The 26,611-nt window shown below is 35.9% G+C and overlaps 3 protein-coding genes across 21 annotated transcripts in view; 1 reads left to right on the top strand and 2 right to left on the bottom strand.

Annotated features, from left to right (window-relative positions):
* The window catches only part of dlg2 (discs, large homolog 2 (Drosophila)), a 194,733-nt gene extending 181,152 nt beyond the window's left edge, over window positions 1-13,581 (top strand). For all 19 annotated transcript variants that reach the window (XM_060895353.1, XM_060895357.1, XM_060895369.1 and 16 more), the window contains 9 exons: window positions 761-937; window positions 1,214-1,289; window positions 3,614-3,713; window positions 7,482-7,532; window positions 7,687-7,788; window positions 8,620-8,792; window positions 9,045-9,154; window positions 9,257-9,348; window positions 10,735-13,581. In XM_060895353.1, the coding sequence (XP_060751336.1) occupies window positions 761-937; window positions 1,214-1,289; window positions 3,614-3,713; window positions 7,482-7,532; window positions 7,687-7,788; window positions 8,620-8,792; window positions 9,045-9,154; window positions 9,257-9,348; window positions 10,735-10,841 (988 nt within the window). In that variant the 3' untranslated portion in view covers window positions 10,842-13,581. The remainder of the gene's footprint in view (window positions 1-760; window positions 938-1,213; window positions 1,290-3,613; window positions 3,714-7,481; window positions 7,533-7,686; window positions 7,789-8,619; window positions 8,793-9,044; window positions 9,155-9,256; window positions 9,349-10,734) is intronic.
* Window positions 13,582-14,049: 468 nt separating this feature from the next.
* LOC132863636 (hepatic and glial cell adhesion molecule-like) lies at window positions 14,050-19,160 on the bottom strand. The gene is made up of 8 exons (XM_060896563.1): window positions 18,945-19,160; window positions 18,462-18,782; window positions 18,090-18,356; window positions 17,075-17,194; window positions 16,574-16,606; window positions 16,457-16,488; window positions 16,268-16,351; window positions 14,050-16,166 (listed from the first exon to the last, which is right to left on the bottom strand). Exons 1-8 carry the CDS (start codon window positions 18,994-18,996, stop codon window positions 15,999-16,001), a joined length of 1,077 nt encoding a protein of 358 aa, XP_060752546.1. The 5' UTR covers window positions 18,997-19,160; the 3' UTR covers window positions 14,050-15,998.
* Window positions 19,161-19,496: 336 nt separating this feature from the next.
* On the bottom strand, window positions 19,497-22,960 carry LOC132863311 (intraflagellar transport protein 46 homolog). Its single transcript, XM_060896042.1, has 9 exons — window positions 22,637-22,960; window positions 21,570-21,644; window positions 21,304-21,397; window positions 21,013-21,141; window positions 20,800-20,918; window positions 20,508-20,574; window positions 20,278-20,338; window positions 20,099-20,184; window positions 19,497-19,631 (listed from the first exon to the last, which is right to left on the bottom strand). Exons 1-9 carry the CDS (start codon window positions 22,912-22,914, stop codon window positions 19,539-19,541), a joined length of 1,002 nt encoding a protein of 333 aa, XP_060752025.1. The 5' UTR covers window positions 22,915-22,960; the 3' UTR covers window positions 19,497-19,538.
* Window positions 22,961-26,611: the final 3,651 nt, after the last annotated feature.

Raw genomic sequence — 26,611 nt, 5'->3', positions numbered from 1 at the left:
GGCTTTGTTGTAATGGCTTTGGTGTAATTAATATTTTTCTCAAGTGTTCAAGGAGGAATTTTGGGGCCCTCTGAGAGGATAACAGAGGTTTTGTTAACATCCGAGCCTTTTTTATTCCTTTTTCTTCACCCTACTGTAGCTTTTGCTTGGGAAACCAGTTAAATATAAGCTAAAGTTAAACGGAAATTTATTTAAAGTCATGGTCTCATTCATTCCTTCGTTCCTGTGTTACATCTCTTGTCAGATCTGGTGATAATTTATCAAAAAACTTTAATGATTTGCAAGGTTGGTTTTAATGATAACGTCAGCAGACCTCGAGTTTCCAGGGAGATTTGACTGCAGTGCTGAGATCCTGCCATTGGATCCTTTTCCTCTGTCTCAGAAACAGAGAAGCGAACGAGAACAGAGAGTGAGAGAGACAGCTCAGAGCTGTGAGTCAAGCCATTGCAGACAAGATTTTATGCTTTCTAAACTAGGAATTCAGGTGCAGCTGCAAAAAGATTTCGAAACTGATGGAAAGCATAAGTTTTGCCATATCAATATAGTCCTTTAAAGGAGTTCTTATGTAACATTTGAAAACAGATTTTTAAATTGTTTAACTGTTAGGTTTGTGTGTGTGATCTCTCATAGCACGTGTGTTTTTAGACATATTCTGTCATTACCCCAATTTGGGTTGTCATAGTGACAGACTACTGCAGACAAGGATTGTAGGACTAACTGTGTGTGTGTGTGTATGTGTGTGTGTGTCTTCTTTCCACAGGGCCCTGTTCGACTATGACCGGTTGAAGGACAGTGGCCTGCCAAGTCAGGGTCTTAGCTTCCGTTATGGAGACATCCTGCATGTGATTAATGCCTCGGATGATGAATGGTGGCAGGCACGGAGAGTCACTCCAGATGGAGACAGTGAGGAGATGGGGGTCATCCCCAGCAAGAGGAGGTACACACTATTACAAACATTTTATCTTTTGTTTTAATTCAGCACACTATTAATAATAAAGGGAAATTGTCTCATTGTTTTCAGATTTTTTTAAATAATATTAAAAATAATAACAAAACAAAAAAAAATCTGTAGCTGAATTTCAAATGGCCTTCTCAAATGATGTACTCAAATGATAAAATGTATTAGTTATATTTTTTATTGGCATATACTATACTATCTCTCTCTCTCTCTCTCTCTCTCTCTCTCTCTCTCTCCCCCCCCTGTCTCTATAAGGGTGGAGAGAAAAGAGCGAGCTCGTCTGAAGACAGTCAAATTCAACGCAAAGCCTGGCAGCATTGACTCTAAAGGGGTGAGAACTGAATTCTTTCACTTCTTTTACTCTATTTCTTACTCTCCCAGTCGTCTTTATGGAGAGAGAGATTTATCAGTGCCAATACATTATGAATCTACTCGCACAATTACTGGAAAAACAAATTTGACTCACTACCCACTGTGTTAAGCCTAGAGTCCATAAAGCACTATTGTTTTGGATTCAGTCAAGTCCATCCTCGTACAAAGAATCATAAACTTTTTCTGTGATATCTTTACTGGAACATATCACACACACACGCACATATGCACACACGCATACGCGCACACGCACACACACATCATATGCTCTAGACTTACAGCACAGTCTATACCATTGGCAGCACAGCAGCTGCACTCACAGCTTCCTACACAATCAGGCTTCTGATTGTAGCATTTTTTTGGCCTTTTATATTCATGAGAAAATCAAGATCAAATGTAATTTTCCATATCACAAATTGTGAATGTGGTTAATCTTGCACTGGCCAATTGAAATAAGTTGTAATCAAAGACGCAGCAATTGTCAGATGTGAATACATTGTCAGTCAGATTTAAGATCCTTGCTGCATTATGTTAAAAATATCCATAGCAACAGCTTAGGATTAGTTTCCCACTTTTAGTTTTTTTTTCCAGTGGCAGTAGTACTGATGGCTTTTCTTGGTAGGGTTTATATATAAAATTGGCACTGAGAAATCTATTCTGGACCTTTATGGCCTGATATGCCTGCTGGCAAATGATGTGCATAATGTATTATATATTGCATCATTTTAGTGTTTATTATCAATGCTTTCCTGTGAAATTGTGATTAATTCATACTATCTTGTTGTTGTAAAAGCTCTGAAACTTATAAATGTGTGGGTTTACTGCTTCAGAATTGGAAGATTATGTTGAGGCTTCAATCATATATAGTTGATATACTATAGTCTAAGACACTACGACATACTTAAGCAAATTTGAGCAATGCATGACATATGAACACATATGATGCATAGCTTAGAACAGGATAATGCACTGTTTACAGAGCACATACACACATTTTACATAACATTAACATCTGCACAGATCAGCCTTACTTTATCCAAACACTCTTCTCCAGAATCACTTTTATTAGATCATTACTAGAACACTAAGGGGCTGTATTTAGAGTTCAGTTAAGCACGCATATTGAGGATTTAATATTGAAATTCTGCATTTCAGTATTCAGACCTCAGATGTAACTGTAGTCTTAACTGCTGCACTACTCAAACAATCGTGCATGGCATGTGCATTGGTTAATTATATGAAAATAAACAAATAGAAATTGCATATAGCAATAATATTAGTGATATACTAGAGTCATATAAGATGCTTATTTGTATACTTACTGTCTAGTTATTTATATACTGTAACACTGTATTAGTCTTTCTTTTTGTAAGTTTATTTTTTGTCTGTTACAACATATTTTTGTTGATAGCAAGACAAAATTTAATCTGCAGTGCGCATTTTCTATCCATTTTTTTCCGGCAATAAAGGCAAGTGGTTTAGATACTGTTTTTAAAAAAATCACAGATATCTTTTCTCAAGAACCAAAATGGTAATCTCATACATCATTTTAATCTGAATGGGCTGGCCAGAAAATTAATTTCTACAAGAAAATGAACTCTAAGGAGCTAAATAAATGGAATATGTGTAACTTTGACCATATTAATATTAATGTGACCATTGAACTCAAGTCGCTAGTGTAAGTCAACAACTCTGAATACAGCCCTGTATAGGCATAAACTGCACTCATGCTGTAGCCCATTCCAGCATATCAGTTGCGCAGTTTATGTAGCCCTTCTGCTGAGTCAAACCCCGAAGCCTCTCAACATCCTGCATGCGTGATTTCTTTATTTGAAACGCTATTGAATGTTACATGTGTTTCTCAGCATGGCTTCCCTCTGCTGCATGGCTGGAAACCAGCTTCAGGCATCTCCTGTCTGGTGCTGCGTCTGATCACGTTGCTTTGGTTTCTATTTGTTTGGCTTGTCTAGCAAGTCGGCCAGGGTAGAGATGCTATGGATAGTAGCTATGGTGGCAAAAACCTTTAATCAAAGAACCATTTGTAAAAAAAAACAAAAAAAAAAACAATTATTATGTTACATAAATTAAATATTAATTATGTGGCATTTACAAAGTCTTAAATTGGATGTATAGTAAAATATCATGCATTATGCAGATGTTTTTATTAGTCTGGCCATGGCTGTTGTTTTTCCCACCTCACTTTTGGCCCATTATTGTTTTGTCAGCATGACTGTAATGCACATCAAGCACCCTGTCTGCCCCATGCTTTTTTTCCCTACACAGTCATTCAGTGAAAAACGTAGAAAGAACTCCATCTTTTCACGAAAGTTCCCATTCTACAAGATCAAGGAGCTGGATGAGCAAGACGGCAGCGACTCGGAACGTGAGTAGCTGCACACTCATTTGCACACACATGTAGGCACATGACTACACGCACGTTTGCGGTAGGGTGTAAGGTCTAAGAGTGTAGAGAACTCCAGGGATGCGAGTGTGTACTCTGTTCGCCTCTCTCTCTAACTTTACTGCTATGGATATTCTTTCTCTCCGTCTCCTCTATGTGTGTCCTCTCTCCTCTCTCTTTTACCATTTTTGCCACTGTTTCTGTGGACGGCTATCTCATGTAGGACATCTCTGGAATAGGGGACGACGGGTATGGGACAAAGACGATGAGTAAGTCTCTGCAGGAATGGTCCCACCTCTTTTAATACCACAAAACACGTATATTTTAAAAAAAAAATTTTTTTTTATTAACTTTTCAGTCTAAATTTTCAGTTTTACAATTTCTTTCATCGTTGTAGAGATCTAATGAATTCTAATGTTATTATCATGCCACCCTTTTAAAGTCTAACACCACCTTAATTTCTTTCATTAGAAATTAGGAGGGCAAAATGTGGTAGCATGAGTCCATTCTAAATAATACCCAACCTGCTAAATATCCCAGAAAAATGCATGCAATTTTAACCCAACTGGTATTTAACCATTCTGTTGGCTCATTATAATGTCCCATCTGCGGATTTTTACTTGTACACCTGACAATCAATCCTGTCATATGTGCCTGGGTGATGATTAAGGAGGCCTGCACATTCTACAATTTAGCTCATCCTAGAGACGTTTACTAGGGTTTAAGGACAGGGCTCTGTGCTGGCCACTTGAGTTCTCTTCATGGATCTTGTTCACAGGGGCATTGTCATGATGGAACAGGTTTGGCCTGCAATATTAAAGCATACAATTCGCCCCTTGGTCCTTAGCCATTACTGATTAATTTCCCAATGCAATTCAGTGTTTGTGCACAAGAAATAAAAAGTTTAGTGCTAAGTATAAAGTAATAATCCAGTAGTGGTTCACACTTCCAGCCCACATGGTGACTAATGTAAACTTAGCGAGACAGAAAAGCTTTGGTAAGGCATTCCATATTATTGACCTCATTTCTTAATGTTACAACCTGGAACTGAAACTGACTTAATTAGGATTTTTCCCATTTGATGTCACCATAAGTATGTCTAAATTTTAAATGGGTTTTCAATATATTTATCATTTGAGATTTTAGCCTCAACTGGGCCACTCTGATTTATTTGGGTTCTTGGTTTTCAATGATTTCTAAGGAGCATTATCGGAGGTTAAACTCTCAGTTTAGAACAGGGTTTACATATATTTGAATTCCTTCCTCTTGCCCTCAAACCTGAGCAATTTCCCAATCTCTTCTGATCAAACGCATGGCCACAACCTGATTCTGCCTGCACCATGTATTACTGTGGGGATGGTCTTCTCTTATTGATATAAATAATGTTGGGTTTTTGCCAAATCTAATTCTTTGTGCTGAGGCTAAAAAATTCCATTTTGGCCTGATCAGACCAGAAAACCATGAGTACATAATTTATGAGACTCTAAATTGCATTTCATATGGATTTTATTCATTAATGGCTTTCTTCCTGCCATTATTTCATAAAGCCCAGCCTTGTGGAGTGTCAAGTCTCATTAGCTTCTTGGTTGCATCTTTGTCTAAGACCATCCTTCTAAGTCACTGACATTTGGTAGACATTTGATTTTCACTTTAATATTAATGGTATATAAATAAAAATGTCATAGTGCTCTTTAGGATGTTCAAAGTTTGAAGTGTTTATAACCAAACCCTGGTTGATGCCTGGTTGATTCTCTAACAAACTCTGGGACCTTCCAGGAGCAGAAGTATTTATACTGAGATCACGTGACATGTTAATTGCATGCAGGTGGACTCCATTCAACTAATTATGTGTCTTCTGATGGTAACTAATTGCACCATAAGTAATGTACAGCTTTTTCAGCCATGTGGGTGAATACTTATGCAATCCAAAATTTCTTTCAAAGTTTCTCATATATAAACACTTTCGCAAAGATTTGCTACATTTCAGTCTCTGGGCAATTTTGTGTAGATTTATGTCATAGGATCCCATTTCATTTTTAAGTTGTAAACACTACAAAATATGGGCAGCATGCCCATTATGCAGCATGTTGTATATTTAGATGCTAAAGGCAGAGATTAGGTTGATCTCTGATGTTGTTTCTTATATCCCTTATATCTTAATATCTGAGATGCACAGCAGGGAAGTGGTTACCATATATTTTTTTCTTCTAATCATTCTTATGTTTCAGTGGGCGAGTATAGGACCACAGGCAGTCCATCAAGAGATTTAGAGCTCCAGAAAGTTATCCTAATAACTATTTCAAGTATCGGTTCATTTCACAGCATATATTGTTCCTTTATGGCTTACTAGTGCTATTTATGAGATTTCATTTCATAAACGTTTTCATACACAGAATGCTGCTTTGAAATTTCTAATATAAAAGGAAACACAGGTGTTGAATAAGACGGTGTGGGCTCTGGGATTTTCAGAGAACAGTGAAGAGGAGACATTGTAAAGACAGGTGGTGGAAAAGGATGACAGGCACTTGTGGGGTTTCCAATGCCTATTTAGAAACCCACTCCTTCCTAGAGCCAAGTCTTCTATCTTCTGTCTCTCTGATTGGATCTGGTTCAATCAACAAACTGTTATACTGTATGATTCTTAGCTTGAAGGGCGTGAAGCATCATCAGTGGGAAAAAAACAACATGATTTTGTTATCCTGATTACTTCTATCTTATTTCATTGCAAATTGCCTTGTAACTTATTTTGTGTAATAAACAGTTAGATTATATACTGGATCCATCATCATGTCTAAACAGGTTTTCACAGCGTAAGTGATGTAGATGAAATGAAAGCCATTATAGTCTTGAATACAAGGAAGACACAAAGACATGGGCATAAAAACAGGATGCGGTCTCATTTATTCTGGTGATGTATGAGGTTTTCATCCATCTGATATGAATATTTTTAGACCAATATGTAATGGTAAAATACGAACACTGTAGATACTCATTATAAGAATGTTGTATTGCTTTTATTGATTCATGCCTTAATTTCTGTTGTTTCCCTGTTTTGCTTGCACCCTGAAATTTTCTTCCTCTTATTCATTCATCTCATTCTATAATTCGTTATAATTATAATCGGTATCAGGAAGTTATGCAGATATGAGACATTAGCAGAACATACCTTCACTGATATGATGAGCACAGCACAAAGATACAGCAGGCATTGCCGGTGCAGTTCAAGCAGTCAGAAATTCAAAATATGGAGATGCTAGATTTAGCAGTATTTCGGAGTGGCCAGACATAGCTAATCGTTGCACTACTTAATGGAAGTCTACATCTAAATAGATGCAGAACTCTGTTTTGTGCTGTCACTGTCTACAGACTTCAGTTTCATTGCTTATTGTGTAACATGTTTGTTATATATTAAATTAGTGTTCACCTTTTTAATCTGAACAGTGTTTGCTAATGTAATTTTAACTATTGTCCTTGCCCACTAGCATGCACTGATGTTACACATTCAGTAATTTGTTTACAGATGTTTGTTTACTGAAGCTGCTGATGCACTGATACAGCTGCCTCCTCAAACACAATCTTACACACACATACACACACACACACACACACATATATATATATATACAGACAGAATAAGGTGTGAAAACAGACCTGGTTTATCTTGCATCATAGCATATGAGAGTTCCTCTCTCCCCTACCTCTTTATCTCTCTATCTCTCTCTCTCTCTTTCTCTCTCTCTCTCTCTCTAGGAAGCCAAGAGGATGTGATTCTCTCCTACGAGCCTGTGATTCGGCAAGAAAGTAAGCAATGGCTTGTTTAAACCTACAGACCATGACCCAGCATGAAACACCACTGTCAGTTAACAACTGTTGCAATAGAAGTTTTGTTGTACTGGTCATTATTTAAAGTGTGTAATAACAGTAGTGCATGGTTCTTCTTTTGCACTGAAAACAGTCCACTATGCCAGACCTGTGATCATTCTGGGGCCCATGAAGGACAGAATTAATGATGATCTGATTTCTGAATTCCCAGACAAGTTTGGCTCATGTGTTCCACGTAAGTGTACTTACTAAATACCACCCCCTCACACACCCACATACACACCCACATACATACAAAATAGTTTCATAAAAACACTTAATTATCTCAACGTTGTTTTTATAACGTCATGCTATATTAGCTGTATTTCTTTTTATGTTTTGAATATTATTGCTCCCAAAGCATCGTTCTTTATTAGGCATCATTTAGGAGCATTTACATTTGTCAGTTACTGTGTATCAGAGATTCTTACCCATGTATGTCTGATTCAGGTTTTTTTGTTTTTCATTTTTGACATCATTATTGATGTCAAAACATCTCTTATGGCTAAATCTTTCATTTGTATGGCAGTTGGTATGTTGTGTCATTTTAATTTATGTTCTTGTTTTGTGTTTGTGTTCTGTTTTGTTTTTTTTTGTTTTGCTTAACCATTTGCATGTGTTTTTTAAATTTAATTATTGTTGTTCATTTTTAAAATCTTCTAAAAAGCGGATAACAGTTCAGGGCAAATGGGTAAGTGTGAAAAGAGCTCATCTATAAACAGCAAGTTTATTGATGTTTAATTTAGACTGCAATTTTTTATCTTGTTGCTTGTAGGTAGACGTTAGCAACTCCCTGTATCCTCATACACTGACATCATGCAAATCTATTAAAAGGAAAAAGTGAAGAACATTTACTATCAAATAACTGAGCAAGACACATAAGAGTATAAACTGTAACGTAAACTACTGTATGTTAGTTGTAAGGGAAGTATGATTGTTTTAGTAATTGAATATGGATTGTATTTACACATTTTACTTCCAGTGTAGTTGGATTTGGACTTACATGGTTTATTCTGATGTAATTCAGATACTACAAGAGGAAAGCGAGATTATGAAGTTGATGGGCGAGATTATCACTTCGTCACCTCGCGAGAACAAATGGAGAAGGACATACAAGAGCACAAGTTCATCGAGGCTGGACAATACAATGACAACCTGTATGGGACCAGCGTCCAGTCAGTTAGATACGTGGCTGAGAGGGTTAGTGTGACAAAGCTGAAATATAGCTTTGCATTGTAGTAATGCATTTGCACACTAGAAAAATCTAGCAAGTTCTTTTGTAAGGAAATAGAAACGGTGCAAAAAACGCTAGGGCAAAGTGTAAATGCTTCTGTGGCATTTCCATTGCACTTAGAGCAAACTTGGCCATTCTAGCATTTTGAGTGCATAGTTTATGTACTTTTGCCGCTTTTTTAGGTCTTGATGATTTCTGTTTGCTTGTTTGTTTTGCAGGGAAAGCACTGCATACTTGACGTATCAGGAAATGCCATAAAGAGGCTACAAGCAGCACAACTCTACCCCATTGCCATCTTTATAAAGCCTAAATCCATTGAATCATTAATGTAAGCTCACCGTTGTCATGCATTTTGCAGCATTATACTGTTTGAAAGTGCAGGTCATTTTGTTATCCATGTGCTGTGAATTAATAAGTTGTGTCTTTCCAGGGAGATGAACAAGAGGTTAACGGAAGAGCAGGCTAAGAAGACGTACGACCGGGCTATGAAGCTGGAACAAGAGTTTGGCCAGTACTTTACAGGTAACTGGGTGCTCTGAATCTCCGAAAACACTTCAGGCACTGCTAAAGGGCTACAGATACAGTAAAGATATATATTTGATAGTAGACTGTATCCCTCGAAGGGGATTTGTATTGTTGCACATTCTAATCCCTGCTGAAACACTGAATATAGTCTAGCAATATATACTACATACAGTCTGTTGTTTCTAGGGTAACCACCACAGCCCAACCACTGAGATAACACATCACAGAATACAAACACACATATATACATCTCTGTAGAATTTCAAGCCAGTCACAGTTATTGCAACAGCTGCAGGAATACCGCAGACACTTACACTCAGAAACAAAGAAAATGGGGATGTGTAAGGGGGTGTGTAATGTTACTGCTTTTTTATGGAAGGAACATGCATTACTGTGAAACTTAGTAATAAATTTTTTAGTGTCATGTGATTACATTCAATATTGTTTCTGCTGTTATTCCATTACTGCATGAAAAAAAGGTCTTTGGTAATTGTGCCTAATTATTCATGCAGTCCACAGATTGAAAGAAAGAAAGAGAAAGAAAGAAAGAAAGAAAGAAAGAAAGAAAGAAAGAAAGAAAGAAAGAAAGAAAGAAAGAAAAAGAAACAAAGAAAGAAAGAAAGAAAGAAAAACTGACATATTTATTTACTAACTTCTGACATATTTATTTACTGAAATGATCACGCTTTATTTAGACACCTAATATGACTCTCAAGACGTTTGAAGCAGGAATTAGAGGTCTGTTCATGGCATCCTTAATTTCACTTATTTTTTTTTTTCTTTCTAATATATATATATAAAAAAAAAAAAACATTAAAAAGCAAACAGACAAGTAGATATCCTGAAAGTGGTGGTACATGTAAAATGATTTCTAGCAAAACTTCAGTTTAATTAAATACACTACTTAGCACACAGAACATGTGTCAACATATGTTATTTGGGAGTCGACCTACCTAACTATTAAATTGCAAATATATAAATAAATAAATAAATAAATAAATAAATAAATAAATAAATAAATAGGGAATGAAGATAAAGTTGGTAGCAAAAAAAAAAAAAATTGTCTAAATTTCATAAAGTAATATTACAACTGGGTTTGATTTTTTATTCAGGCTTAAGGCTTATAATTAAACTAGGATATTGCTTCCTTGTGGTTTTCTTTCTTTAGGAATTTTAGAAACACAATTTTCAGCTGATTATACAGTTTTCTGTGCTTATAAAATTATATGTTAATGAATTAAAATGGATTTAAATAGTAAATACGTTATGTGATAACTTTTGTTGAACTTGTTTTGCACATAGAGGAGGGTTCATTAAAGTGTGAAAGAAATATATTTAGCAAATGAACTTTTTCTTGTGTTTGTTTTTCTCTGTCACACGTAGCACTGGTGCAAGTAGACACTTTGGAGGATATTTACACTCAGTGTAAGATGGTAATAGAGGAGCAGTCAGGACCTTACATCTGGATTCCCTCCAAAGAGAAACTATAAGGAACAAACTCCCCTGCCAGGGACCTCTGGACTGCAAAAATGAACAAAACAAAAACAAACAAACAAAAAAAAAAAACATAGACATCATTTGTAACATATGATAAATTATTATGGTAATGTTTCTTATTGATAATTCTAGTGAATATAATTTCATTTGTTTGTTGTTTGTTTGTTTATCTGTTATGTTGCAATTTTATTTTCAATTTCAATATGAATGTTTCTGAATGTACACCACACAGTGTTGGAGACATTTTTTGGCCTCGAAACAATGGGACTGTTTGTATATATTGGTTAGTATTTTTCATGAAGAGAAAAAATGATCAGATGCATCAAAAATGTACACTGGCTGTTTCGTTCGTGTTAATCGCGGTTGGAGTTTGAAGAGGAAGGACGGAGCAGACAGGGTCAGGACTGATGGATGATCTCCACACCACCGCCGACATCTCAAATGATATCAGTTTTGCTCGCTTCCTGGCCGGCTGCTGCCTTGCAGGACCTTCTCCCCACCGTCAGCTGTCTCTGCAGTGCTCTACATCTCGCCCTATTTGGATCTATGCATTCCGTTATTCCTTATTTTTACAGTGATTTTTGTATTGATTTTTGTTTCATGGTGTCCCCTTTATTTATTAGTTTTCTTGAAGAGTTTTAATTTCAAATTGTTCACGTAGCTATGGAACTTTCAGAAAAAGTTGAACGATGCTTTAATTTGTGTGAACTGTAAAAAGGGATACAGCTAGGTATAGGCACTATATAAATCAGTATATGACACTATATTTTGCTATTTATATTGATATAGGTCACAACAGAACAGAACTATTTATAAATATGTTTAACTTTGTTTAAAAAAAACACACTTTTGAAAAGGGTTATATTGGTGTAAGATATAGTGGAGTAAATTGAAGTAGAAATGGTTGAGGCTGTTGTGCATCCTATGTGATTTCATTAAGGCTGTGTGGTGTGTGTGTGGGGGGGGGGATAAATGCATGGTGGTGACCAATACTTTTTCCAGATCAAACCCACGCTGTTCTGAATGTAAAATGCTGTCGTTTAGAGCTGTTGAAATTCTTGTTCCTTTTAAATGGTGAGAAAATAGTAGCCGAAGGAGGAACAGTTCCGTTTTGTTACTGTGGTTGGTGCACTTTCATAGTCAAGTTCCTGTTTCCTTTAGACATCTCTAACAAGAGACCATAAAAAACAGAGGCTTAAATCAGAGGCTTAAAAAAGGTACACGGCAGTTGTGTGTGTGTGTGTGTGAACGTGCATTTACATTCAGAAAAGGCACATGCTCCTGCACACCTTTTTTGTACACTATGTGCCCTTTACCCTTCTTAGAACTAGGAGTTTTCTAGCGGAAAGTCTAAACCACAAAGGGTAAAGACAATGTGTGCAGAGCAAGAAATCATATAGTTGCAGTGTTATTGCTGGCATGCAGTGTGTTGTACAAAGGCCCACTGATTTATTGGTCACCACTTGCCTTAAAGATGAATGATGGTTTTTGACAAAGAGATTTTTTTACATGTTGCTCAGATTGACAGCATTTTTGCTGGATTTCATTATAATTCAAATGTGCGATGAATGATGTGAGAATGCTGAGCGAATGTGAGAAAGCAGAAAGCACCACCATAATCATGGTCTCCAAATGGTCCATGTCCTTCCAAATAGAATACAATATAAAGTAAATTTTCCCAAATTACCTTGTTTTTATGCAGCATCTTGTTCTTAAAAATTGTAATTGTTTATATCTTTAAGGGCTGAATACACTGGAGGAGGAGCTTCATTGTCAGGAGTCTACAAAAAATGCCTGCCAGGAGGCCATTCACTGAAGCAAGCCACAACACACTCGAGACAAAGCAATAATTTGCATAATACCAATCTAAATTTGTTATCGTTGTCAGAATGGAGCCGCTTGTGATTCAGATAGCTGCCACAACAGATGTCTGTCACTCCAGTGTATCCAGACCCTGTGCTTTTATGTTGTGCATCACATTATTGTATCCTGTTTCATCATCTCATTTCAAGAGTTTGTCAAATAATTAGCTGATTTCCTTTGGGATGGTTTACAGACAGTGTGCACTGGAGAGAGGGTTCCTGCAGCACTATGGTGCTCCCTCTGTCTTTCCCCTAAAACAGTCACTGTAATAAACACCTGACAGAAATGGAGCTGTATTTTTTTCTCAGGGTTGCCACATAGGGCGTAATTACTGATCAAAACCAAAGCCCAAAGGGCAACATGTTAAAATTGGTTATAAATACAGCCTTTTGTTTTTCTCCTGATCTTCTTTAGCACACTAAAGTACTGTTCTTAATTCAAATAGAATTACACTTCCCCCCTTTCATCTTTCATGCCTACTAACGTGCAATGTTGTATATAATGTTCCATTAGCACTTTATACATACTGGAAACAAGTTCCTGCCCAGCACCTTTTTTTTTTCTTGAAACATCTCATGCTCCTCTTCACTTCATTGTACATTTAGATTTGTTTTATTCCATGGGTTAAAGCACACATCATGTTATCACTGACATGTGTTATTATAGAAACAGTTTTGTTCTTTTTGTATTTATATTTTCAAAGAAAAAAAATGAAAAGGAAGAACATGTCCTTTGCATCCTGTTGCAGTATGTACCCCAATTGCTTTGAAAAATCACAATAAACCTTTGCTTTAGGCATATATGAAGCCACTCCACTCATGTCTACTAATGTAAATTAAAGATTTGGTGGGACTTTTCCACGCAAACTGACTAAGTGTTTTGTGTCCTCACTTTGTGTGCTTTCTCTCTGGTTCTCTGCACTCACCCTCCCACCTGTATTGCTGCCCATGCTCAGACTTTAGTCACAGGGTACAATCACACACACTCACACACTCATTCTTAGAGTACAGAAAATTTAAAGATGTCGATCAGCAAACGTTTGTACCGAGGGAAAAACTGAAGTCTCCAGAGAAAACCCTCAAACCACAGGAAGAACAAATGCTGCCTCTGAATTCAACATAGAAATGTGCTAATTCATCTATTAAACTCACAGGTCCTAAAGCAGGGGCTGTCTATTGTCTGACCAAGATCCAGATTCAGACCTAGCAAAGCATTGCAGCAACAGAGTATTTGAAAACAATAGAAATGAGCTGATAAATACAGTATATAAAAAATACCTCTGCAAATAACTAAACCAATAAGCAATAAGTTGAACTGATGACACTCTTTATTTCAACAGACTTTTTAAATATTTCAGGACATAGGGGTCAAATTTAATCGATCAAAATCAGTAACCTAAAATAAATTACACTTAAAAGTGTCACACATTTCATCACCTACAGACTAGAAGGATTTCAACTGCATAAATAACTGATAAAGATCTTTTGACTTCCTCCTTCTCTGAAAACCTTCTGTAATATGATGCTCATTTTCTTACCTTTGTGTACTATTTCACTGGTCTATAAACAAACATACAGCATCAAAAATTAAACTGCAAAAAAATAAATCTTTCTTTCTTTTTTGCCCAAGGTGCTTCAAAAGAAGTCGTATAAAACACTTGCTTTAAAAGTTACATACAACCAACAATACAGTATAAGAAAAAAAATAAATAAATAACAAGCAGACATTAAAACAAAAGAAATTCTATCTGCAAGAAACGTTGAACCAAGAACTCTATGGCAGAAATCTAACACATTATTTCAGACGTGAAAACAATGTCTATCATTTCACAACTTATTATACAAAGACAAACTTCCTCATGGGTGTCTGGCATATTGCTTGAAAAACTTGCGCAAACCATATATTTTAGGTCAATGCTACCTTTTAATGGCATAAGTGGCATGAATAGAAAAGCAGGTGTGGGAGGTTTATGATTTTTAAGTGTTTTTCTAACACCTCTGCAACAGTTTCCAGCCTGATCTTTTCCAGTGATTTACTTTTGTGTGACATTTGTTCCTACACAATTAACGTGATATTTTTACAAGTGCAGTTGAAACTGGTTTACAGATTAATCTCATATAATATAGTAAACATACTGTGCCCTATTAAAAATAAAGGTCTTATCCCTATGTTTCCATACACATATTTAGGTCTTGCTTAAATCCAGGACACTGAAGGTAAATCCATTGAGGAGGTTCTGTTGAAATGATGAAATGTTGAAATAACACACTTCTATAATTTCACCTTCTGTAATTTTATCTAATTTCACCATGCGTTTTATTGTAATCTTCAATCCACGGCAGACTTCTCCTGTCAGCTCCTGTGGCACCTGAATATTTTCGTGATCAGCTTTGTAAAGCAGTGGTTTTCCAGGCAGAGGTATCATTCCGGTCACTATGTGATGAAGTCCATGGCCATTGACCCTTCTACATCAGAATAGTGAAACACGGTGGCTGTTCAGAGGTGTGGGAGAACTAACACAGATCCTTACATGCCGTGTACAATGTGGATGTGCTAGCTCAGTGGTTAGGGTGTTGGCTTACAGATCAGAAGGATGCAAGTTCAAATCCCAGGTCCAACAAACTGTCTCTGCTGGTTTCCTAACTAAGGCCCTTACCCCTCAATGGCTCAGTTGTATAAAAAGTAAGTCACTCTAGATAAAGGTGTCAGAAATATGCTATAACTGCAAATGTAGGAATCACAGAAATGCATAAAAGGTTGTCTTCCGCTGGCTCTTCTACCAGCTCCAGGGTAATAACAGATGGCAAAAGTACATGACCGGGAAAAGTGTACTCCTTATGTGATAGATGAGGCAAAGGAATACCAAGCTGTCCCACATGAGTGACAATAATACACTGACAAAAGTGGAGGAAAGGAAAAAAACTACTACAGTAAATGTACATGCTATATGATAAATAAAGAACGGCAGATAGTTTGTACAGCCACAATCTTTGAAAATTGTTCCAGCTGTTACTAACCAAACAAAATAAATGATTCCTTTATGATTTTTACTTTTAAATGCATGTGTTCTGGTCAAACAGAAGCGTCCAAATATTCATAGAATATATAATACAACATGAAATATTAAATCATTTTTTGCCTCCTTCTTCTCCTTCAAAAAAAAAAAATTAAAAGACGAACCTTCTGAGTTATTTTGAGTTCACACAGAGAAACTGCAGTTCATAGAAGGCCACAGAACTGAGCTCAACTTTTTACACAGTATAAAGCAACACGTTCATCCTGTTAGGTCATGTTTTCGGTAGCTTGCTGCTCGACGATTGTGAGGGCTGAATTTTCATCAGAACATCTGGGATGGTGGAGTAGCCAAAATCTTCAGATTGATGGGAGTCTTCGGGCTTTATGAAGTCCTGGTAGACAACTAACAAAGGCTCCACAGCCGGAGTAACAGCTTCTTGCTGATGAATGTGCACAATACATGAATCAGTCAAAAATACTTCACATTTAGGTTACATGTAAAACTTTTGTCTCTGATTTCACAGTATTTTTATTCTTTTACCTGAAAAGACGTGGGTTCTTTTGGCTTTCTGAAGTCCTGGTAGACAACTAACAAAGGCTCCACAGCCGGAGTTACAGCATCTTGCTGATGAATGTGCAAAATACATGAATCAGTCTGAAAAATTACTTCACATTTCGGTTACATGTAAAAATTTTGTTTCTGATTTCACAGTATTTTTTGCTCTTTTACCTGAAAAGACATGGGCTCGTGGTAAAGAGGTTCTGTGAAAAGCAAAAGAGAGTAAGATCACTTAAAAGGATCTGGCTACAAGATACTTTATGTGAAAAATACTGGAGATATTCCTACCTTCATTTGAAGCATTTTTTATTTTTCTACGATCTGAAGTAAAACAAAAAGAATCACCAGAAGAGATTAATCAGAATAAGAAACATGCGCTGAGCAGAGTATCTTCATTTTATTTCAGCTAATGTATTTATTTAAAAATCTGTTTAACAGGAATGACCTGCCTCTGATTCTCCTGTCAAGTAGATGTTTCATTTTATTTATTCTTTCCATTAGTTGTAAGGTTTAACATACATGTGGTGTTAATAATAATAATAATAATAATAATAATAATAACGACAGCATTAAATGAGATTTACTAAAATAACCTGGTTCTAAATCACCTGATGGTGTTTTTTCATCTCAAAACCATTGGTAATTTAATGGCACTGGTAATGTGAGTATATTTGTTGTAAATCTTTTATATTTGTTTATATTTTGTATTTGTTAATAGAAGCAAGCTAATAAGAGTTTGGGTGATAACTAGAAAGTGTTTATGAAATGTTCCTATAATGCCATATTTACCATAATGTATGCAGAGGCAAATTAAAGAGATGCACAAAACAAGAAGACAGATGAGTGACAATCCAGCAGTGAACAGGATTTGTTGAGGAACAGAAGAACTCTCCTGCAGACAAGCATTATCTATAATCAAAATATAAAAAATAAATAAAGTCATATGGTAAGGACTACAACATTTTCTAGTTAAATTTATATTTTCTCTTCAGGAAAGAGTTAGTGGTATCAATGGATACAATACAAAAAACTGTATAGACAATACAAAAACCTTTATAAAGCACTTAACGATAATTAATAACTTACTACTTATAATAATAATAATAATAATCATTATCATCATCATCATTATCATCATAAATGACCAAATGTTGTTATTGCTGTTAAGGACCCCGCTATGTAGATTAAGTCTGAGGCTTATTTGTTATAGCTCTTTACTTTAAAATGTCTTACGAGTTTATTGTTCAATCACACTAGGGCATAGGTTTGATTTGAACAGGACTGAAGTGAGGTGTGAATGTACTGCTTGATATTTTTTAACATAAATTAGAAAAAATATCAGCGTTGATATCTGATATCTGCAGTGTCATTTGACACAAATTCCCTTTTCTTATCTAACATTCTTTTCCTTCGAGGCTTAATGTAACTTCAGAATATTCAGATTTAAAAAAACACTGGGCCATCTGTCAACAGACGACGGTGCAATGCCACATCCAGTGTGAGCAATACTATTGTTGTTGATAATAATGAAAACTATTAAAATAAAATTTACCAAACATAACACAAGACATTTTGCTTGCTATCTTTGATAGTTATGGCTAAATTGCAATGAATTAGCTCTTATTAGCTGTTACCTGAGTTATTATGACAAACTCACAATCAATTCACGACACCAGTACTGTTACAAAACAAATTACTCTTACTCATACAGATGTTTCATGTTGATATACATATATACATAAAGCACCTGCACAAGGACTGAATTCAGCTTTGACACTTTATAACAAATACACAAATATCTTACCGTTGACAATAACATGTGCTGCTGATGTTCTGTGTTCATTTGATACTTGGCAGGTGTAGTTGCCACAGTCTGAACTGGTCAGGTTGGACACCACCATGGTCTTGTTTTTCTTACTGAGGGAGAATCTCTGGTCATCGGGCAACGGAAGGCCATTTCTGAACCACTGCAGCTGCTTAAACTCCCCGCTGGTCTCACAATTCAGGGTCAGAGGGCCAGAGATAAAAGAGACATTGTCTTTTGATACAGATAGAATCATTGGCTCCAAACCTATATGGGAAATATAAAAGTATATTTATATTGGATAAGTCAGCTGCCAAGAACTGTAATCATATAGGTACAGTAATAGCAGTACAGGTAAAATACGGTACTCACATGGCACAGACAATGTGATATTAAAATGTAGAATGGTCTGATTTTTAAAGATGGTTTTCTCCTCATAATTGCCTTCATCTTTCTTTGTAATATGATCCAAAATAAGACTCATATTCTCTAAATTAAATGAAATATTTTGGCAGCGATAAAAGCATGTAGTATTTCCTGGCTTAATAACTATATATAGCAATTTCTTTGTTGAATTTACAGCATAGCTAGTCCATTCCACAGATTCCACATCTGGATTGTGTCCATAACGTCCTCGAAGCTCCACTCGCTCATGTAACACTCCATTCACTGTCTCACCATCAACCCCCCTGCCTGCAAAACAATGTCAGTTGTAGCTCGATTTTCATGATCAAGTTCTGACATAAAGCTTTAAATGTTGGTATCGTGCTCATCTTTTAACTTTGTAGAAATGTTTTAAAAAGGTTAAATGTTTTTTTCAATTACTTTTGTTTGCATATGATGTAGAAATCTTACCAACAAATGTCCAAAGAAGAAGCATCATAATGAAAAAGTCACCTCCTGGCATTGTAAGTGTATTTCTAACTTGCTTCTCTATTGTTTCAAATCCATTTCTCCCCTGAACACCAAGCGCTGTGCTAGGAATGAATGTTCTAGTGTCAACGCTACTTACTAGAGCAGCACTATGTACTGACGCTTATAACCACAGCCATTTCAAAAGTGAGATGATGTCAGCATCATGTGGTTTTACATCCAAGTCAAATGAGATAAAAGAGAAGTGTGTCACTGTCTGAGGGGGAAAGTCTTTATTTGCAAATATCACAGAATAAAGAAACTGTAGCTATACATCCATTTCATAGAAATGTAATATATACAGACATTTTCTTAATAAAAAAAATGACAAACTTGAGAGGTACATACTGCTTACAGAAGTAAAGGAAAGAGTGGGGTGGAGTGACATGTGACTCATTGGCGCTTTCATAAAGTTTGTGAATTCATATACGCTGGTGTGTGTGTGTGTGTGTGTGTGTGTGTGTGTGTGTGTGTGTGGTGTGTGTGTGAGTGAGAGAGTAAGAGTTAGAGAGAGCGGATAAGAGACAGACAAAAAAATCACTCTAATGTGAGTGTCTCTGCTTCTGTAGTAGCAATATGTTGAGTTGACGACATGTTGGACTTGCGGCCCTCTGCCGAATTCTTAAAGTGCTAGAGACAAGATTGAGAAATAATCGGTCACGTAGTCTCATCAGCTGTGATGCAAGAGTGGTGTTTCACACATACACGTCAAATTTTTCTATGACATTAAAGTGTTTGAAATTTCACAGGAAATAAGAAGTTCATAAGAGTATCAGATTTTTTTTCTACAAACATTTCCTCTACAGTTGTTAGCTCTGAAGGCTATGTGTCACTGTTACTTAGAAAAGTCTTCTTAAGAAGGAAAGCTACAAAATTTGTAGAAAGATAATATAATATTGTACTGAGGACTGTGATTGCAATCTGTGTTTAGGTAGACAACAAGAAGGAATTATACTAAAACCCACTTTAAATTGTAGTAACTCTTTCCCACACCACAGTAATAACAGATCTCACTGTAGACTAAACCTGATAGAAAAGGTCAGACACGTCAGACATTTCAGAGAGGAGCACAAGAAGGCCAAAGAATGAAAACAAACCTGGGAGTTTTTAAATTCATAATAGAGTGTAAACAGGACATGGAGAGACTGGATTTTTTTCTTGTACACTGGAATGTCCAAGATACCTATAGAAAGTCATCTATTAAAATTACATTACAATGTTGAAAAAATTAATAGAGACAAAAAGAATTAATAGAGACAAAAAGAGTTTAACTAACCGCAAATTATGTCAATGTACTCTGCCAGGTCACAATTAATATCTGCTGTGGGGAGGTTCACCTGTGAGAGAGAGAGAAATTACAAAATAGCTGGGATTTACAGTATACAGTATTTCAACTAGTGTGAACTGGCAAGATTTGTAAGCAGATAGTCTTAGATCTTAACATTCATGTAAACAGTATAGATATAATTAGGTTCTACACATGAATTAAATTGTTTTAAAACAAACCTTGCCCAAAAGCTCTTCAAACTCAGGTGGCCATTCCTGCATCAGGGTATCAATGTCTGGCATGGGTCTGAGGAAGACATGCAGGAAATCATTTAAGTCAAATCATTTTATTTATTTGTTTTCTATCTTGAGCTACACTTAGAAATCTGTATATGTAGCTGAACAAGTTTGTTGTGGTACAGTGTTTGTTTCAGCTTGTGTTTCAAGTATTCTGTGTAATGTATTTGAATGTTTATTATAATTTATAGTGTGTTTCTGCAAGTTGTAAATCACTGTGTGCTTGTGTTTGTACCTGGTGTAATGTACTGTAGCTGGTGGTTTGGAGCGATGTAGTTCACTGATGCTTTCTATCCAGTTATCTATAGCTTTTGGGTTCTTCTGTGGGTTCTCGATACTCTTCACTTTGACTTCCTATAAAAGATATTTTTATTTTGTCTTTTGGCTGGGGGAAAGAATGTGGACTTATATTTTCATGTCTGCGCTGTATTTCAGATTGTTTTCTCACAGCAACATTGTGTTGTTTACTGTACTTAGAAAGCCACAGGGAGAGCACATTTGGGTCAGATTGCTTAGCACATGGTTCATCCAACACCAGCAAGCCCAGACCATCCACCTTCCCATCCGGACGAGGAACCTTACCACATAAACAAATACTTTTAACAGCAATCCACGTTCATTTCTTTTTTAAATCCACAATGTAACTATATACACACACTATACATATAAATTGGCATACAAACATATAATGTTTACATTATTTTAATTAGTAGTAGTAATAATTGTAGTATCCACTCACTTTGAGGAAAGCATCAATGTCACCTACAGCTGGAATGAAGTCAGGAATAAAAGGCTTCAGCTTATGGTCCAATTCAATGGTCTGTGGTGTGTATCTGAAAGAGATAGAAGAGGAAGAGACAATTACATATTTATTTCATGTAAGATTATAGGAAAAATGTCTGAACCTATATTTCAATGTTTAAATAATGTTCCATCACTTCAGAACCACAGAGTATGTGGATTATATGTTACTGTTCAGGAACATTCAACATTCACACAGCTTACCGTGTGATGTACTGGAAAAGTTCTTTGGTATCTGACGTGACAAGAAGATGGTCATAATCTGACGGATCATATGCCCTGTAGGGAGACAGACATATAAACATATAAATATTTCCATACATTATTTATATATATGCCTGTGTGTGTGTGTGTGTGTGTGTGTGTGTGTGTGTGTGTGTGTGTGTGTGTGTGTGTGTGTTACAAATGCGTCATTATGGTTGTTTTCAAAGTTTTTCTCAGGTTCAAAGACAAAGCAGATTTTTCTTCAAAACTATTTATTGCATTGTTTGTGTTGTTTACAGTTAAGCCATCAACATACAATAAAATATAAACATGACTGTTATTGTGAAAAATATATATAAAATAAGTAATGTTTTGTAACAAAATCAATTATTAAATAATCAATTTACAGTAACTGCTCTATGTAAAAAAACAACAAAACGGCTTTGGCGACAAAGGCAGACACTGCAGACTGATCCATACCTTATGGTGTTATAGTCTTCATGCCACATCTGTTTATCCTAACCCTAACCCTAACCTTTGTCTCTTGTCAAAAGACTCAACGTGACCGCAGACTTTATTGAACACAGCTGGCAGCAGCGACGTCTGTGCCCGTACCATTCTTATCAATGACAGCATAATCTCATATCTCCCTGCTCCCAAGTCATAAAGCTTGTATCTCCGATAAAACGGGACTTTGGGAAAATGTTGTGTTAATGTTGGTACACAACAGTATGATAGCAAGGAAGGGGAGGGGAAACTCAACTGTTTCTAAATGCATTTTTTGCGCTTGTTTTTTTTTTCTCTACTTATACAATTATTTAAGTATACATACATATATTTTTCACAATAGAGAGTACTATATATATATATATATATATATATATATATATATATATATATATATATATATATTTATTTATTTATTTTTTATTTATTTATTTTTTTTTATTTTTTTTTTTTTGAGGGAGAGATTGGGACATGTCCCCTCCGTCCCCCCGGGATTTACGCCCATGGTTACAAGGTAGTAAACAGATTATGTACAGGGCCCTTTAGATTAGTTAGGCTACCTTAAATAGTTGATGTTTTGGTCTCCAAATGTTTCAGTGATAGCAGGTTTTGGGTCAAAGGCAAAGTCCTCTTCATGCTCTGATCTCTCGATGTTGTCATCATAAGAGGAACTGCTTTCACCAACACCGTTCAGCATCTGAAGTTCTCTGTGGTGAGTTTTGTCCTGCACCAAACTCTCAGTGTCTGAGTCTAAGGAGTCTGACTCAGGTTTCACGTTTCTCTTTTTATCATCATTAGTCCTGTGTACATATCCATGTTCTGTGTCTCTGTTGTCCATTGCGGAATATGTACCGAGATAACATTCACAAATTCCTGGTGATGGGCACATTCGAAACACTGAATGATTCCTGAAGATTCGAATCATTGATTCGGAGCGCGTACCAAAAAATACATCACGTCACGTGATTTCATCAAACGCGTGTTGATCTCACCGTGAACCCACGAACCACTGTGTATGATCCATGATGTTGTGGGTTACTCTACTTGTAGCATGAGGCAGAACCTGCAACACAGTAACATTAAACTGCTAGTCATTGCAAACAAGAAGTCTTACCTTGACATAACATACTTTCCATATATTAAAAATGAAACATGGCTACATAAAATGTAGAATTTAATACCCCTTTACAATACTGTTAATCAAAGTGAACATATTGCTTATGCAAGTTATGTTGACTTATTACTAGCATTACCAGTGCACATAAACTTCTAAATCAATTCTGTAGCGATGATTCAACACATAATGAAAGCACACCTGGGGGCTGTTTCAGAAAGGAGGTTCAACCAACTCTGAGTTTAAACTTGAACTCTGAGTTGACAAACCCTGAGATGGGAAACTCTGAGTTTTACAGAACAGCTGAAAAGTGTTAGTTTTATCAACTCTAAATTGACTGACTCTGAGTTAAGCGCGTGCACCACAACTAAAAAAAGCCATTATCAATGGAGCGCAGATATAATGAGTCACCATGGCAACAGCGTCAGACAAAAAAAAAGTCTGCATATTACTCAGCAGCAGAACCGGAAGTGCTTATGCAAGCATATGGAGAATTTTAACACGTATTTTTTTTTTTTAATTTTTATACCGCTGTATAAAACAATAGTGGATTTAACATCAAATTTTAAAAGGTGCATTTTAAAAATGTATTTTATATATATATATATATATATATATATATATATATATATATATATATATATATATATATATATATATATATATATATATATATATATATTATGGCATGCCGTTTAGGAAATTATTCATGAGAGAATTGAATGAAAACTCGGAATATATTGAATGGATTCTCCAAAACTCGGAATATATTGAATGAAAATTCTGAATATATTGAATGGATTCTGAATATATTGAATGAAAACTCGGAATATATTGAATGGAAACTCGGAATATATTGAATGAAAACTCGGAATATATTGAATGAAAACTCGGAATATATTGAATGGAAAGTCTGAATATATTGAATGGATTCTGACGTCATCAAGGCGCACCCGATATCACTTGAGTAAAGTTGGCTGCATATTCACAGATTCGAGTTTCCCAAGTCAATAACTCCTGAGCTAAACGCTCTAATTACACAAATAACACCTTTTTTCTTATGGTAGTAATGTAGAGAGGCAGCTACAACCCAATTTTCCTCAATATCAGCTTTCCTCCGCGTTGGAAAAAATACATAAGTCTCTATGTGCGAACACCTAAGAGACAGATTCCAAGGGACCGTCTGCAAAGTGCAAAACCGGGTTTTCGGGCTTTGCAGACGGTCCCTTGGAATCTGTCTCTCAGTCGTCTGCACTATAGAGACTTATGTATTTTTTCCAACGCGGAGGAAAGCTGATATTGAGGAAAATTGGGTTGTAGCTGCCTCTCTACATTACTACGATAAAAAAAGAGGTGTTATTTGTGTAGTAACACCCTTTAGTTCAGGAGTTATTGACTCAGGAAACGAATCTGTGAATATGCAGCCAACTTTACTTAAGTTCCCCTATTTACATATCTAACAGACACGGATCAAGATCACTAATTTGGATCTCTTTTGGTGTCCACTACACTACTGTCTGCCTATTGTCTGATGCTAGGTAGGTGGGTTAATATGGGTTTGTAATAGCAGATTTGGTTGTAAATAATTTTATTGTTATAAACTTTCAAATTACACTAGGCCATCTCACTGTATCCAAAAGACACATATTGCTGCTGAATTGACAGTTGTAAGACACAATATGCCTGAAGTATTGGAAAAGTCACGCAAGACTGGTGACTTTGTTAAATTTCTTTAAACCTGCAAATATCTGTCTTTTGGATACAGTGAGATGACCTAGTGTAATTTGAAAGTTTATAACAATAAAATTATTTACAACCAAATCTGCTATTACAAACCCATATTAACCCACCTACCTAGCAGCGAATAAGTTTATCGCTGACTCAGTCATTCTGCCTAAAGTACAAAATATCGGGTGCGTCTTGATGACGTCAGGATTCATTCAATATATTCCGAGTTTTCATTCAATATATTCCGAGTTTTCATTCAATATATTCAGAATCCATTCAATATATTCCGAGTTTTCATTCAATATATTCCGAGTTTTCATTCAATATATTCCGAGTTTTGGAGAATCCATTCAATATATTCCGAATTTTCATTCAATATATTCAGGATTCATTCAATATATTCCGAGTTTTCACTCAATTCTCTCATGAATAATTTCCTAAACGGCATGCCATAATATATATATATATATATATATATATATATATATATATATATATATATATATATATATATATATATATATATATACCTTTAGTTATATTTTAATGTAAACTTCTCCCTCTAGTTACACACTTTGTTCAATTCAAGGATAATTCATGCAATTGTATATTGTTTATTTGAACGCATTAGAAGTGCAGTTCTAATTAAATTTGTAGTTAGTAATTAAGAACTATTTTAGAGTAAATTCCCAACTGTTATAATATCAGAGGTGAAACCGGAAGAACAGTATTTTATTTTATCAGGAAACAACACAAAAATTGTCAGAAAGCGCTTAAGAGCGAGGCACACTTTCCTGACCGCTGTACAAACAGTAGCCTTACTAATATGTTCTGCATCCCCGATGTTATACACAAACTACCATTTGCAAAGAAACGTAAGGCAACGCAAAGCATCTGCTCGGATGTAAGAGCATGGCCGCGATGGCTGATGTAAGGATGGATGAGATTATGGATCTTATTGACTGTAAAGAAAAACGGTATCGCTCAAATAAAAATTCGTAGGGATGTGACAAAAATCCACTCTGGGCTCAAAAGAATTAATACAGACTCTTCATCAACAGGATCGTCCATAAAGGACACGCCATTTCATTCATTTTACATTTATGGCATTTACCAGACCCCCTTACCCAGAGTGACTTATATTATGTTTCAATTTATACAACTGAGCAATTGTGTCCACAAAAGCTTGGTGGACCTTGAATTTGAACCCAAGACCTTCTGATCAGTAGTCCAACAACTTAACCACTAAGCTACCACATCCCACGTGCCATTTGCTGCTCTCTGCATAACTGAAATGTGGGCAATGAATGAGGTGTTTAAACGTCGCTTCCTCTTTAAAAAGGGGAGGAGACCGAAAGAAACTCTGGGTTTACCGAAGAAAACCTGCACCCGACCAGGTTAAGTTACTATGGTAACTGACCCTGAGTAAAACCTGCACCCGACCAGGTTAAGTTACTATGGTAACTGACCCTGAGTATAAGTTACCTCTCTTTCAGAAACTTAACCTGCTTTCTCGGGTTTAATATACCTCCCTTTCTGAAACGGAAAACCCAGAGTTTCCCTCATTTCAGGGTTAACATACTCAGAGCTTCCACTTAACCTGCTTTCTGAAACAGGCCCCTGGTGTACAATTACAATCAACAATAGGCAAGAATGGGAAAAAGTGCTCACTTCATTTCAGATTTACTCCAAA

Source organism: Tachysurus vachellii, chromosome 20, assembly GCF_030014155.1.
Source record: "Tachysurus vachellii isolate PV-2020 chromosome 20, HZAU_Pvac_v1, whole genome shotgun sequence".
Lineage (NCBI taxonomy): Eukaryota > Metazoa > Chordata > Actinopteri > Siluriformes > Bagridae > Tachysurus > Tachysurus vachellii.
This window is presented reverse-complemented; position numbering and strand designations above follow the sequence as displayed.

Bases quoted from the DNA above. Each gene is read 5' to 3' on its own strand.
- LOC132863311 (XM_060896042.1), bottom strand. From the start codon at position 22,914: ATGGACAACAGAGACACAGAACATGGATATGTACACAGGACTAATGAT. The intron at 21,398-21,569 runs GTAAGCTGTGTG...TATCTCTTTCAG, and splicing joins CTTTTCCAGTACATCACACG to ATACACACCACAGACCATTG. The intron at 20,185-20,277 runs GTTAGTTAAACT...GACTTTCTATAG, and splicing joins GTACATTGACATAATTTGCG to GTATCTTGGACATTCCAGTG.
- LOC132863636 (XM_060896563.1), bottom strand. From the start codon at position 18,996: ATGCCAGGAGGTGACTTTTTCATTATGATGCTTCTTCTTTGGACATTT. The intron at 18,783-18,944 runs GTAAGATTTCTA...ATTGTTTTGCAG, and splicing joins TCTTCTTTGGACATTTGTTG to GCAGGGGGGTTGATGGTGAG. The intron at 16,607-17,074 runs GTAAATATGGCA...GTTTTACTTCAG, and splicing joins TTGCCTCTGCATACATTATG to ATCGTAGAAAAATAAAAAAT.